This window comes from Leptodactylus fuscus, chromosome 2 (genome assembly GCF_031893055.1).
Source record: "Leptodactylus fuscus isolate aLepFus1 chromosome 2, aLepFus1.hap2, whole genome shotgun sequence".
NCBI lineage: Eukaryota > Metazoa > Chordata > Amphibia > Anura > Leptodactylidae > Leptodactylus > Leptodactylus fuscus.
In genome coordinates this window covers 277,800,184-277,817,274 of record NC_134266.1, presented here as the reverse complement: position 1 = coordinate 277,817,274, position 17,091 = coordinate 277,800,184, and the positions used below count along the sequence as shown (strand labels likewise).

Here is a 17,091-nt window from a genome sequence, read left to right as displayed (position 1 = left end):
AAAACTCTTCCTTATTTAATCCATGAAAAAATCTTCATACACGCATGTGAAAATCATAGAAACTGCACCAGACTGACGCGTTTCGGATATAGGTTTCCTTTCTCAAAGTCTGGTTTGAAAAAAGAGACTCCCACAATCCCTTATGTAGGGCCGCAATCACAACGTCATAATTGACAATTAATTTCAGATGTCAAATGTTTCAGCAACTCAACATAAGGGATACTTCATCATATGTACAAAACAGACACATAAAAACACATGACAACATTTATAATAACCAGAAAAATGCACAATAAAAACCACAATAAAAAACGTAAGTAAGAGAATAACAAGGAGAGTCTATACTCTAATAAATCTCCTACCTATCATGAGGAAACACTCAATGTGACGTACTGACTGGCTCCAATTCACTGCTGCTACAGTATGCCAGTACTAACACACGGGATCTCTATCCAAGTCTGCCCTTACTAAAGATGGACATTGCAGACATAGATAACCTAACTGCGCATGCACAAGAAACGAACTAGAGCGCACGCTCCTAAACCCGATGGTTATAATAAAGAATATATCTCACTGCTGACAACACATAACTCATTACTAACCATGAAGCAGCCTCACACAGTAAGGTAAGTAATTCATTACCATAAATGGAAGAAATACTGACATTTAATATTTGTTATTATGGTAATGAATTACTTACCTTACTGTGTGAGGCTGCTTCATGGTTAGTAATGAGTTATGTGTTGTCAGCAGTGAGATATATTCTTTATTATAACCATCGGGTTTAGGAGCGTGCGCTCTAGTTCGTTTCTTGTGCATGCGCAGTTAGGTTATCTATGTCTGCAATGTCCATCTTTAGTAAGGGCAGACTTGGATAGAGATCCCGTGTGTTAGTACTGGCATACCGTAGCAGCAGTGAATTGGAGCCAGTCAGTACGTCACATTGAGTGTTTCCTCATGATAGGTAGGAGATTTATTAGAGTATAGACTCTCCTTGTTATTCTCTTACTTACGTTTTTTATTGTGGTTTTTATTGTGCATTTTTCTGGTTATTATAAATGTTTTTATGTGTCTGTTTTGTACATATGATGAAGTATCCCTTATGTTGAGTCGCTGAAACATTTGACATCTGAAATTAATTGTCAATTATGACGTTGTGATTGCGGCCCTACATAAGGGATTGTGGGAGTCTCTTTTTTTCAAACCAGACTTTGAGAAAGGAAACCTATATCCGAAACGTGTCAGTCTGGCGCAGTTTCTATGATTTTCACATGCGTGTAGGAAGATTTTTTTCATGGATTAAATAAAGAAGAGTTTTATCTTTCCTAACGGGGCTACGCTGGTTCTATTTTCCGATCGATCTGCATATTATATCTGAGGCCTATATCAAGAAGTGGGGGCAGGTTACTGGGATGTGGCAGCACCCCATAACTGGTGGGGGCCCAAACTGGAGGGCCACAGGTACATCTGAGTTCTGCAGCTACATTTTTGCCTTGTGCTACAGATTTAGTTACATCACAGAGGATTTCCTAGACTGATACAATGTAACAAACCATCAGCTGCGAAACCATTGGATTGGCCTGTAGGTCTACAGCAATGAGAGGAGAACCAAAATATAATGGTCTGATATAAAGTTCTGGAGCCGAGCGCTCACTCACCCCTGCGGAGGGCTCTTGTCCAACCATCCCGCTTTGATGACCGGGGTCTGCTGTGTCGTCGCCTCTCCATCCTCCATGTTGACACTGACACTGCGAGAGTGAGGAGTCCCCAACGACAGAGAACTGCTGGACTTCCACGTGCTCAGAGCGCCATCGCCCTGCGAGCTGCAAGAAGACAGCGCCATAAGTAACAAGAAGCACCGCCATATATACGCCATCGAATACTACCGACAACCAGCCTGTATATATCCTGTCTGAGAGGTTGTCACAGCCCCGCCCCCTGTGACTGACATCACTAATATAATATAACGACATGTGATCGGACACGAGTAGGCATGAAGGGTTAACTTGGAGGAGCAGGTTTTTGTGTTGTTTTTGGAGGCGCTCCAGAGCACTTAATACATTCCTGCACTGGGAATAACCTGGGGCTGCCGATTCCTGACAACCCGTCACTACAGGGTCAGCGGCGCCCCCTCTGGGGACTTTGTCCTGCTTGAAAATGCTAAAAAAATTTAGGTGAAAGTGGACCAAGCTGCAGGATGGTGGAAGAGAGTGTGAGCTCTGCGGTCCTGTCTGTACAGCTGCGGGGGTCGCTGCAGTCCACCGGACATCCCTGGACAGTAGGGGGCAGACTGGCAGGAGGTGATTAGCGTCCTATACAGTGACATCACCGGCTGCAGTGACATCACTAATCCTTAGGAAGTCTCAGCCCACCTCCCCTTTAATGCAATGTCCCTTTAAGGCACAAGGTAAACATCCCAGGGTAGGAGGAGTATATATACAACTATAGGGCCAAGCTGTGAATAGTATATAAGTGCAGTAGTCACAGCCCCGCCCCCTGGTAATGCACAGCAGGCTCCCATAGACCTCCCCCCCCCCCTGACACATTGTATACACCCGCAGTATGGTACAATATGGTACTCACCGCCGCCTCTGCGTCCCACTAAGTCACTAAACTCTGCAGTTACCTTCCTGCAACTACACACACCGATCCGAAACCCGTCCATCCAGTTCCACAGACTCCAGCGCCAGGAAAACCTGCACCATTAACCCCCCAGGTGCCACACGCTCAGGTACCGCCGCTGGAGTCCGGGGAAGCAGCGACACAAGGCGACTTCCGCTTCTGATACAGAACGGAGCGAGGACTGTTAAATATTTACAGGACACTGGCACCGACCGAGGGATGGGCAGCGATGATGGGGGAAGTAGTGCAAGTGGTTGTCAGCAGGAGAGGATTAGATACACAACATACAGTGTCACACAGGATAGGATTAGATACACAGAACCAGAGACTGTATCACACAGATAGGATTAGATACACAACATACAGTGTCGCACAGGAGATGATTAGATACACAACATACAGTATCACACAGGATAGGATTAGATACACAACATACAGTATCACACAGGATAGGATTAGATACACAACATACAGTATCACACAGATAGGATTAGATACACAACATACAGTATCACACAGATATCACAAAGAACCGGAGACTGTATCACACAGGATAGGATTAGATACTCAGGACCGGAGACAGTATCACACAGGATAGGATTAGATACTCAGGACCGGAGACAGTATCACACGTGATACACAAGATATGTTAGATACACAGCTCAGAAGACAGAATTGCAAAGGATTAGATACACTGCTCAGCAGACATGATAGGATTAGCCTCCATGCACATGTCCGAGTCTGCGATCCAAGGAGGCATCCGATAGACCGAACCGATGAAAATAGACCAAGTCCTCTCCTGTCATCAGAACAGAACATTCAGACCTGTGGTCTTAGATACACCGGCACAGCAGACAGTATCACACAGGATTAGATACACCGGCACAGCAGACAGTATCACACAGGATTAGATACACCGGCACAGCAGACAGTATCACACAGGATTAGATACACCGGCACAGCAGACAGTATCACACAGGATTAGATACACCGGCACAGCAGACAGTATCACACAGGATTAGATACACCGGCACAGCAGACAGTATCACACAGGATTAGATACACCCGCACAGCAGACAGTATCACACAGGATTAGATACACCCGCACAGCAGACAGTATCACACAGGATTAGATACACCCGCACAGCAGATAGTATCACACAGGATTAGATACACCCGCACAGCAGACAGTATCACACAGGATTAGATACACAGCTCAGTATACAGTATCACACAGGATTAGATACACCCGCACAGCAGACAGTATCACACAGGATTAGATACACCCGCACAGCAGACAGTATCACACATGATTAGATACACCGGCACAGCAGACAGTATCACACAGGATTAGATACACCGGCACAGCAGACAGTATCACACAGGATTAGATACACCCGCACAGCAGACAGTATCACACAGGATTAGATACACCGGCACAGCAGACAGTATCACACAGGATTAGATACACCCGCACAGCAGACAGTATCACACAGGATTAGATACACAGCTCAGTATACAGTATCACACAGGATTAGATACACAGCTCAGTATACAGTATCACACAGGATTAGATACACAGCTCAGTATACAGTATCACACAGGATTAGATACACCCGCACAGCAGACAGTATCACACAGGATTAGATACACCCGCACAGCAGACAGTATCACACAGGATTAGATACACCGGCACAGCAGACAGTATCACACAGGATTAGATACACCGGCACAGCAGACAGTATCACACAGGATTAGATACACCCGCACAGCAGACAGTATCACACAGGATTAGATACACCCGCCCAGCAGACAGTATCACACAGGATTAGATACACCCGCCCAGCAGACAGTATCACACAGGATTAGATACACCCGCACAGCAGACAGTATCACACAGGATTAGATACACCCGCACAGCAGATAGTATCACACAGGATTAGATACACCCGCACAGCAGACAGTATCACACAGGATTAGATACACAGCTCAGTATACAGTATCACACAGGATTAGATACACCCGCACAGCAGACAGTATCACACAGGATTAGATACACCCGCACAGCAGACAGTATCACACATGATTAGATACACCGGCACAGCAGACAGTATCACACAGGATTAGATACACCGGCACAGCAGACAGTATCACACAGGATTAGATACACCGGCACAGCAGACAGTATCACACAGGATTAGATACACCCGCACAGCAGACAGTATCACACAGGATTAGATACACAGCTCAGTATACAGTATCACACAGGATTAGATACACCCGCACAGCAGACAGTATCACACAGGATTAGATACACCCGCACAGCAGACAGTATCACACAGGATTAGATACACCCGCACAGCAGACAGTATCACACAGGATTAGATACACCGACACAGCAGACAGTATCACACATGATTAGATACACCGGCACAGCAGACAGTATCACACAGGATTAGATACACCCGCACAGCAGACAGTATCACACATGATTAGATACACCGGCACAGCAGACAGTATCACACAGGATTAGATACACCCGCACAGCAGACAGTATCACACAGGATTAGATACACCCGCACAGCAGACAGTATCACACATGATTAGATACACCGGCACAGCAGACAGTATCACACAGGATTAGATACACCCGCACAGCAGACAGTATCACACAGGATTAGATACACCGGCACAGCAGACAGTATTACACAGGATTAGATACACCCGCACAGCAGACAGTATCACACAGGATTAGATACACCCGCACAGCAGACAGTATCACACAGGATTAGATACACCGGCACAGCAGACAGTATCACACAGGATTAGATACACCCGCACAGCAGACAGTATCACACAGGATTAGATACACCCGCACAGCAGACAGTATCACACAGGATTAGATACACCCGCACAGCAGACAGTATCACACAGGATTAGATACACCCGCACAGCAGACAGTATCACACAGGATTAGATACACCCGCACAGCAGACAGTATCACACAGGATTAGATACACAGCTCAGTATACAGTATCACACAGGATTAGATACACAGCGGGCCCCACAACCCCCCAGACTCTGGGACAGTCCCTCAGTCCCACTTCCTGATATTTCCCGAATACAGTATATGAGTAATTGGTCGGTGACTACCTGCGTCGCTGCCTCTCTCCATCCTGTTGATACATGAATTGGGAGGGGGCGGGTGAGGGGCACAACAATGAGGACAACCCAGAGCTGGTCATATATGGGTGGGGGGCAGGGGCAGCAAACACATCTCTACCCGGAAATCTCACATTCCACAACACAAGAGGACAATGGGGCAGAGACACCCAGAGTGACAGGGCCTCGCTACCAATGTGGGGGCTTCATGGGAGGACCCCAGTCACCTGAAGTCACTGAACCAATATCTAGTACAATGAGTGACAGGAACGCTGCCAGGCGTAACATCAGAGGGGCGAGACATCATAAGGAGGCACAGCTAATGCCAAATCCAAACACATAGGAGTCAGCTCTGTTACACAGAAACACTGAGGAACTAAAAGCCAGGATACCCTAGCGCCCCCTACAGTCCAGCACAGAAGCACTGCATGGTATATACTGTATACTGCAAATACACTATATACTGTATGCACACTACATTACCTCTAATCCAGAACCAGTTCAATCTGTCTATTAGATATTATAAACTATCAGAACCTCTGAACCGTGCCAATGGGTGGAGATCCAGCACCAGCAGGGGGCTCCACCACAATGAACTTGGGGGGGGGGGGGTTATTTGTCACTGCGTGTATTTTTATTGGCACATTGTAGCGAATTGTCAGGATGGGATTGTGTAGCCGGGATAGAGCCGAAAACAGGTCTATCAACATTATCTGAGACCTGTTTCATTACCTCCCTTAATACTGCGCCTGTCACTGGGATTACTGATCCCCATATATAGCAATATACCTGTCACTGTCAGATCACAGACACATGGTGAGATGGGAGCAACCCTTGAAGGATTTAAAGGGAACCTGTTCTGAGCTTAGGAGTCCAGTGGGCGGTCCTATCAGTGCACGTGCAATCATAATATTGATAGAATCGTCCAATGGACTCACCAAGCCAAATGGTCCCATGACGTATGAGATCTATGAGATGGGACCCCAGAAGAGACGCCGCTTATCTCTTACGGTAGACGTAACATAGCCCTGGATCCATCACTCTATAAGCGAAGGGTGAACTTACAAAGTCTGCACGTCGTCGTAGTCCTGCGAGCTGTCCTCTCTTGTGTTCTCATCCACACCAGTGCTGTTAAGGTTCAGCCGCCGGAACCCAGTGAGAACGATCCCGCCAATCTGTAAGGACAAGATGTACAGGGCCGGTCACTAAGGGTCTCCTGAAATATAGGGACACTGGCTGCACCCCCACATCTCCTACCAGATTACCACCCAAGCCGATCCATCAAACCTTCTCTGACTTTCTAATAGATTTTGTCTCATTTCCGATCCTCAAGACAAGGAAATGAAGCGCAACGTCTAATAGAAAGTCACAGGACGAGAAGCCGTGTCCAGGAGGCGGCAGCGAAACCTCCATGTAACAGGGAGAGAAGAGGAGCCTAATGTCAGGAACGGTCACAGGACCATCCACACCCTGATGGACAACACAAGTCAGTGGCGCGACAATGCGAAACATCAGAGGTGTCAGCCCGGGCGACGACGTCCCTGCTGAACCTGTTGTATCAGCATTTACAGAAGAAGAGCGTTGCTGGACACAAGAATCAGGCGCCCGGGATACGGCTGTGGTTGGATACATTGTTACAATGGTGGATAGTCGCAGCTCGGCTACTCTTTGTGTATACCACTGCTGTGATACAATCGGTAGTAACAGTGTATCTAAGTGAGCAAAGGAAACAATCCCTACTGTGCTATAACAATGGCCGCAGCAGGATCGGCCCCTCGGATATCACTCAGCTACTGATAATAGATTACATTAGTAACTAGAAGAACGGAAGTGTTACTACATGGATTTGTGGGAGATCTTGTGGATCCGATGAGGTGAAATAACAGGACTGTGTAACCTATAGATATAGGCGTCCGATATACAGCAGACAATCTAGCTACACAAATACAATATGGCCGCGGCTGCCGCTTTACATAGCAACGTAGCAGAAGATTTGGGATTCCGGGATGAGGAGCAGAGAACAGGATCGCCCAGATGTATATCAGATCTAATGCTGTAAAGGTAGGCCACACCCCTATATTAATATCAGACCACACCTCCATATTATCAGACCACACCTCCATATTATCAGACCACACCTCCATATTATCAGACCACACCCTTGTATTAATATCAGGCCACACCTCCATATTATCAGACCACACCCTATATTATTATCAGACCAAACCTCCATATTATCAGACCACACCCCTATATTACTATCAGGCCACACCTCCATATTATCAGACCACACCTCCATATTATCAGACCACACCCCTGTATTAATATCAGGCCACACCTCCATATTATCAGACCACACCCATGTATTACTATCAGACCACACCTCCATATTATCAGACCACACCCTATATTAATATCAGGCCACACCTCCATATTATCAGGCAATACCCTATATTAATATCAGCCACACCCTATATTACTATCAGACCACACCTCCATATTATCAGACCACACCCTATATTACTATCAGACCACACTTCCATATTATCAGACCACACCCTATATTAATATCAGGCCACACCTCCATATTATCAGGCAATACCCTATATTAATATCAGCCACACCCTATATTACTATCAGACCACACCTCCATATTATCAGACCACACCCCTATATTAATATCAGGCCACACCTCCATATTATCAGGCAATACCCTATATTAATATCAGCCACACCCTATATTTCTATCAGACCACACCCTATATTACTATCAGGCCACACCCTATATTAATATCAGACCACACCTCCAGATTAACAAACCACACCCTATATTAATATAAGACCACACCTCCAAATTAACAAGCCACACCCTATATTAATATCAGACCACACCTCCATATTATCAGGCCACACCCTATATTAATATCAGACCACACCTCCATATTATCAGGCCACACCCTATATTAATATCAGACCACACCTCCATATTATCAGGCCACACCCTATATTAATATCAGACCACACCCCTATATTAATATCAGGCCACACCCTATATTAATCAGGCCACACCTCCATATTATAAGGCCACACCCTATATTAATCAGACCACACCTCCATATTATAAGGCCACATCCTATATTAATCAGACCACACCTCCATGTTATCAGGCCACACCCCATATTAATATCAGACCACACCTCCATATTATAAGGCCACACCCTATATTAATCAGACCACACCTCCATGTTATCAGGCCACACCCCATATTAATATCAGACCACACCTCCATATTATAAGGCCACACCCTATATTAATCAGACCACACCTCCATGTTATCAGGCCACACCCCATATTAATATCAGACCACACCTCCATATTATCAGGCCACATCCTATATTAATATCAGACCACACCTCCATAATATCAGACCACACCCCTATATTAATATCAGACCACACCCCTATATTAATATCAGATTCTCATTGGGACTTCTCTAAATTAAAACACGCCCCCGCCCCCTGCACTTACATCTTGGCTGAGCTCATAGATGTTCCCGGGGTCGGGATCTCGCGTCTCCGTCTTCTGAAGACCTGAAAACAAAGGAAAAAAAATCAGAAAAAAAAGGAAGAAGATTCCTGTATAAATTTCTACCATTATCTATGAGATCTCTGCTTCATGTCAGTGAGTGACATCGTCCATGTCCATTCTGAGGCTGAAACCTTCTCACAGCTGGGAGTTTGTTACAATTAGGGTTGAGCAATCGGGATCGGGAAAGATTGGATCCTGATCAGTGATCGAGCAAATATCACGACCGGGATCGACTGGAAAATGATCGGAAATCGGATTTTAAAACTGATTCTGAAATCTCTAGATCGGCTCAACCCCAGTAACAATGTATTCAGTGTAGACAACCCTCAGGAGGTAAATATATCAGCAGCCGCCACCTCTCTCCCTGCTGGATGGTTTGTTACAATGTATCAGTGCAGGTCTCTAGACTGGATACAACAGTAGGTGACGGTCTCTGACAGTAAGCAGAGGTCCTGACCAGGGTGAAGAGCTGAGATACGGCACAACCGCTACGTTTTCCACTTACTGACGCGTGGCGGTGGCTGGACCGGCGCTAGAGTAGGATCTCGGGAAAAGACTCGGGGGAGGGGCTTAGGGATGGAAAGTGACGGGAATACGTGATCTTCATCGTCTTTAGACTCGTCCAGAGCAGATGAACTGAAGAAGAAGAAGAAGAGGAGATTAGTGACTTGTGGCAGGAAATAGGAAGATGTACCTGACCGAAGTATACAGCCAGGATGTTTGATCTGTATACTGTGCTCTTACATGGGACTGCCGGGAACATCCACCACTGCTAGGAATCCAAATATCTGTGACCTGTTCTCCCCCAGTACAGCCCTAATAAGGGAGACTCCGGACAGCGGCGATTTCTACATGTCTGTCACTTTAAGGTTGCTATAACTAAAAGCCAAGCTCTGGGAGGGTCTGCTGAGCCAATCAGGACTCAGGACTGTATCAGTGTCCAATCAGAGGCTGAGGAGAGGTATAATAATCTGACATTGGTTGTTGCCTGTGATTGCCTCTTATATCTGGCTCTGAGTCCACAATGGTCTCCTCTGTCTTCATAGCTGTTTGTTCTTTTGGCTATTCCTGTACAGGTAATGTAGTAGATGTCACCGGCAGTCCTATGTAACACCACAGATAACACAGGGATAACTCTCTATATACAGGTAATGTAGTAGATGTCACCGGCAGTCCTATGTAACACCACAGATAACACAGTGATAACTCTCTGAGTACAGGTAATGTAGTAGATGTCACCGGCAGTCCTATGTAACACCACAGATAACACAGTGATAACTCTCTATATACAGGTAATGTAGTAGATGTCACCGGCAGTCCTATGTAACACCACAGATAACACAGTGATAACTCTCTATATACAGGTAATGTAGTAGATGTCACCGGCAGTCCTATGTAACACCACAGATAACACAGTGATAACTCTCTATATACAGGTAATGTAGTAGATGTCACCGGCAGTCCTATGTAACACCACAGATAACACAGTGATAACTCTCTATATACAGGTAATGTAGTACATGTCACCGGCAGTCCTATGTAACACCACAGATAACACAGTGATAACTCTCTATATACAGGTAATGTAGTAGATGTCACTGGCAGTCCTATGTAACACCACAGATAACACAGTGATAACTCTATATACAGGTAATGTAGTAGATGTCACCGGCAGTCCTATGTAACACCACAGATAACACAGTGATAACTCTCTATATACAGGTAATGTAGTAATGTCACCGGCAGTCCTATATAACACCACAGATAACACAGTGATAACTCTCTATATACAGGTAATGTAGTAGATGTCACCGGCAGTCCTATGTAACACCACAGATAACACAGGGATAACTCTCTATATACAGGTAATGTAGTAGATGTCACCGGCAGTCCTATGTAACACCACAGATAACACAGTGATAACTCTCTATATACAGGTAATGTAGTAGATGTCACCGGCAGTCCTATGTAACACCACAGATAACACAGTGATAACTCTCTATATACAGGTAATGTAGTACATGTCACCGGCAGTCCTATGTAACACCACAGATAACACAGTGATAACTCTCTATATACAGGTAATGTAGTAGATGTCACTGGCAGTCCTATGTAACACCACAGATAACACAGTGATAACTCTCTATATACAGGTAATGTAGTAGATGTCACCGGCAGTCCTATGTAACACCACAGATAACACAGTGATAACTCTCTATATACAGGTAATGTAGTAGATGTCACTGGCAGTCCTATGTAACACCACAGATAACACAGTGATAACTCTCTATATACAGGTAATGTAGTAGATGTCACCGGCAGTCCTATGTAACACCACAGATAACACAGTGATAACTCTCTGAGTACAGGTAATGTAATAGATGTCACCGGCAGTCCTATGTAACACCACAGATAACACACAGTGATAACTCTCTATATACAGGTAATGTAGTAGATGTCACCGGCAGTCCTATGTAACACCACAGATAACACAGGGATAACTCTCTATATACAGGTAATGTAGTAGATGTCACCGGCAGTCCTATGTAACAACACAGATAACACAGTGATAACTCTCTATATACAGGTAATGTAGTAGATGTCACCGGCAGTCCTATGTAACACCACAGATAACACAGTGATAACTCTCTATATACAGGTAATGTAGTAGATGTCACCGGCAGTCCTATGTAACACCACAGATAACACAGTGATAACTCTCTGAGTACAGATAATGTAGTAGATGTCACCGGCAGTCCTATGTAACACCACAGATAACACAGTGATATCTCTCTATATACAGGTAATGTAGTAGATGTCACCGGCAGACCTATGTAACACCACAGATAACACAGTGATAACTCTCTATATATAGGTAATGTAGTAGATGTCACCAGCAGTCCTATGTAATGTAGTAGATGTCATCGGCAGTCCTATGTAACACCACAGATAACACAGTGATAACTCTCTATATACAGGTAATGTAGTAGATGTCACCGGCAGTCCTATGTAACACCACAGATAACACAGTGATAACTCTCTATATACAAGTAATGTAGTAGATGTCACCGGCAGTCCTATGTAACACCACAGATAACACAGTGATAACTCTCTATATACAGGTAATGTAGTAGATGTCACCGGCAGTCCTATGTAACACCACAGATAACACAGTGATAACTCTCTATATACAGGTAATGTAGTAGATGTCACCGGCAGTCCTATGTAATGTAGTAGATGTCACCGGCAGTCCTATGTAACACCACAGATAACACAGTGATAACTCTCTATATACAGGTAATGTAGTAGATGTCACCGGCAGTCCTATGTAACACCACAGATAACACAGTGATAACTCTCTATATACAGGTAATGTAGTAGATGCCACCGGCAGTCCTATGTAACACCACAGATAACACAGTGATAACTCTCTATATACAGGTAATGTAGTAGATGTCACCGGCAGTCCTATGTAACACCACAGATAACACAGTGATATCTCTCTATATACAGGTAATGTAGTAGATGTCACCGGCAGTCCTATGTAACACCACAGATAACACAGTGATAACTCTCTATATACAGGTAATGTAGTAGATGTCACCGGCAGTCCTATGTAACACACAGATAACACAGTGATAACTCTCTATATACAGGTAATGTAGTAGATGTCACCGGCAGTCCTATGTAACACCACAGATAACACAGTGATATCTCTCTATATACAGGTAATGTAGTAGATGTCACCGGCAGTCCTATGTAACACCACAGATAACACAGTGATAGCTCTCTATATATAGGTAATGTAGTAGATGTCACCAGCAGTCCTATGTAACACCACAGATAACACAGTGATAACTCTCTGAGTACAGGTAATGTAGTAGATGTCACCGGCAGTCCTATGTAATGTAGTAGATGTCACCGGCAGTCCTATGTAACACCACAGATAACACAGTGATATCTCTCTATATACAGGTAATGTAGTAGATGTCACCGGCAGTCCTATGTAACACCACAGATAACACAGTGATAACTCTCTATATACAAGTAATGTAGTAGATGTACCGGCAGTCCTATGTAACACCACAGATAACACAGTGATAACTCTCTATATATAGGTAATGTAGTAGATGTCACCAGCAGTCCTATGTAATGTAGTAGATGTCATCGGCAGTCCTATGTAACACCACAGATAACACAGTGATAACTCTCTATATACAGGTAATGTAGTAGATGTACCGGCAGTCCTATGTAACACCACAGATAACACAGTGATAACTCTCTATATATAGGTAATGTAGTAGATGTCACCAGCAGTCCTATGTAATGTAGTAGATGTCATCGGCAGTCCTATGTAACACCACAGATAACACAGTGATAACTCTCTATATACAGGTAATGTAGTAGATGTCACCGGCAGTCCTATGTAACACCACAGATAACACAGTGATAACTCTCTATATACAAGTAATGTAGTAGATGTCACCGGCAGTCCTATGTAACACCACAGATAACACAGTGATAACTCTCTATATACAGGTAATGTAGTAGATGTCACCGGCAGTCCTATGTAACACCACAGATAACACAGTGATAACTCTCTATATACAGGTAATGTAGTAGATGCCACCGGCAGTCCTATGTAACACCACAGATAACACAGTGATAACTCTCTATATACAGGTAATGTAGTAGATGTCACCGGCAGTCCTATGTAACACCACAGATAACACAGTGATATCTCTCTATATACAGGTAATGTAGTAGATGTCACCGGCAGTCCTATGTAACACCACAGATAACACAGAGATAACTCTCTATATACAGGTAATGTAGTAGATGTCACCGGCAGTCCTATGTAACACCACAGATAACACAGTGATAACTCTCTATATACAGGTAATGTAGTAGATGTCACCGGCAGTCCTATGTAACACACAGATAACACAGTGATAACTCTCTATATACAGGTAATGTAGTAGATGTCACCGGCAGTCCTATGTAACACCACAGATAACACAGTGATATCTCTCTATATACAGGTAATGTAGTAGATGTCACCGGCAGTCCTATGTAACACCACAGATAACACAGTGATAACTCTCTATATACAGGTAATGTAGTAGATGTCACCGGCAGTCCTATGTAACACACAGATAACACAGTGATAACTCTCTATATACAGGTAATGTAGTAGATGTCACCGGCAGTCCTATGTAACACCACAGATAACACAGTGATATCTCTCTATATACAGGTAATGTAGTAGATGTCACCGGCAGTCCTATGTAACACCACAGATAACACAGTGATAGCTCTCTATATATAGGTAATGTAGTAGATGTCACCAGCAGTCCTATGTAACACCACAGATAACACAGTGATAACTCTCTGAGTACAGGTAATGTAGTAGATGTCACCGGCAGTCCTATGTAATGTAGTAGATGTCACCGGCAGTCCTATGTAACACCACAGATAACACAGTGATAACTCTCTATATACAGGTAATGTAGTAGATGTACCGGCAGTCCTATGTAACACCACAGATAACACAGTGATAACTCTCTATATATAGGTAATGTAGTAGATGTCACCAGCAGTCCTATGTAATGTAGTAGATGTCATCGGCAGTCCTATGTAACACCACAGATAACAGTGATAACTCTCTATATACAGGTAATGTAGTAGATGTCACCGGCAGTCCTATGTAACACCACAGATAACACAGTGATAACTCTCTATATACAACTAATGTAGTAGATGTCACCGGCAGTCCTATGTAACACCACAGATAACACAGTGATAACTCTCTATATACAGGTAATGTAGTAGATGTCACCGGCAGTCCTATGTAACACCACAGATAACACAGTGATAACTCTCTATATACAGGTAATGTAGTAGATGCCACCGGCAGTCCTATGTAACACCACAGATAACACAGTGATAACTCTCTATATACAGGTAATGTAGTAGATGTCACCGGCAGTCCTATGTAACACCACAGATAACACAGTGATATCTCTCTATATACAGGTAATGTAGTAGATGTCACCGGCAGTCCTATGTAACACCACAGATAACACAGAGATAACTCTCTATATACAGGTAATGTAGTAGATGTCACCGGCAGTCCTATGTAACACCACAGATAACACAGTGATAACTCTCTATATACAGGTAATGTAGTAGATGTCACCGGCAGTCCTATGTAACACACAGATAACACAGTGATAACTCTCTATATACAGGTAATGTAGTAGATGTCACCGGCAGTCCTATGTAACACCACAGATAACACAGTGATATCTCTCTATATACAGGTAATGTAGTAGATGTCACCGGCAGTCCTATGTAACACCACAGATAACACAGTGATAACTCTCTATATACAGGTAATGTAGTAGATGTCACCGGCAGTCCTATGTAACACCACAGATAACACAGTGATAACTCTCTATACACAGATAATGTAGTAGATGTCACCGGCAGTCCTATGTAACACCACAGATAACACAGTGATAACTCTCTGAGTACAGGTAATGTAGTAGATGTCACCGGCAGTCCTATGTAACACCACAGATAACACAGTGATAACTCTCCAGGGTGTCTTTGATCGCCCTCTGATGGCAGTATTGGGTAGTGTCTGGATGATACATACAGTGTTGGCCAAAACTATTGGCCCCCCTGCAGTCCTGTTAGATAATCCTCGCTGTCCCCCAGATAATGATTACAAGCACAAACTCTTTGGTAATATCTTCAGTTATTTTGCTTGCAATGAAAAAACGCAAAAGAGAATGAAATAAAGTCCCATCATTGATCATTTTACACAAAACTCCAGAACTAGTGCGGACAGAAGTATTGGCGCCCTCAGCCTAATACTTGGTCGCACAACCTTTAGACACAATAACTGCGCACAACCGCTTCCGCTAACCAGCAATGAGTTTCTTACAAGGCTCTGCTGGAATCTTAGACCCTTCTTCTTTGGCTCCTGCTCGCAGTCCCCCCTGAGATGTGAAGGGGGCCTTCTCCAAACTGCCACCAAGAGATCTCTCCCCCTCCCCCACAGGTGTTCTATGGGATTCAGGGCTGGACTCATTGCTGCCACTTTACAAGTCTCCAGGGCTTTCTCTCACCACCATTTTCTAGTGCTGACCTGAAGTGTGTTTTGGGTCCTTGTCCTGCTGGAAGAGCCCTGACCTCTGAGGGAGACCCGGCTTTCTCACACTGGGCCCTACATGATGCTGCACAATGTGTTGGTCGTCTTCAGACTTTATAATGCCATGCACACGGTCAAGCAGTCCAGTGCCAGAGGCAGCAAAGCAACTCCAAACCATCAGGGACCTCCGCCATGTCTGACTGTAGGGGGCGTCTTCTTCTCTTTTTCCTGTAAACTCTATGTTGAGACCTTCTCCTACTTTTGTCTCCTCTGACCAGAGAACATTCTTCCAGAACGGTTTTGGCTTTCTCAGGTAAGTTTTGGCAAACTCCAGCCTGGCTTATATCTCTGGGTAAGAAGTGGGGTCTTCCTGGGTCTCCTACCATACAGTCCCTTCTCATTCAGACGCTGACGCTGGATAGTACGGGGTGACACTGTTGTACCCTCGGACTGCAGGGCGGCTTGGACTTGTTTGGATGTTAGTCGAGGTTCTTTATCCGCCATCCGCACAATCTTGCGGTGAAATCTCTGGTCAATGTTTCTTTTGCGTCCACATCTAG

The 17,091-nt window shown here is 44.4% G+C and overlaps 1 protein-coding gene across 4 annotated transcripts in view; it reads right to left on the bottom strand.

Annotated features, from left to right (window-relative positions):
- The window catches only part of ARAP1 (ArfGAP with RhoGAP domain, ankyrin repeat and PH domain 1), a 126,132-nt gene that overhangs the window by 71,855 nt on the left and 37,186 nt on the right, over nucleotides 1–17,091 (bottom strand). For all 4 annotated transcript variants that reach the window (XM_075266332.1, XM_075266331.1, XM_075266329.1 and 1 more), the window contains exons 3-6: nucleotides 9,878–10,008; nucleotides 9,313–9,374; nucleotides 6,850–6,959; nucleotides 1,659–1,823 (exon numbers count right to left, since the gene is read on the bottom strand). In XM_075266332.1, coding sequence (XP_075122433.1) covers nucleotides 1,659–1,823; nucleotides 6,850–6,959; nucleotides 9,313–9,374; nucleotides 9,878–10,008 — 468 coding nt within the window. The remainder of the gene's footprint in view (nucleotides 1–1,658; nucleotides 1,824–6,849; nucleotides 6,960–9,312; nucleotides 9,375–9,877; nucleotides 10,009–17,091) is intronic.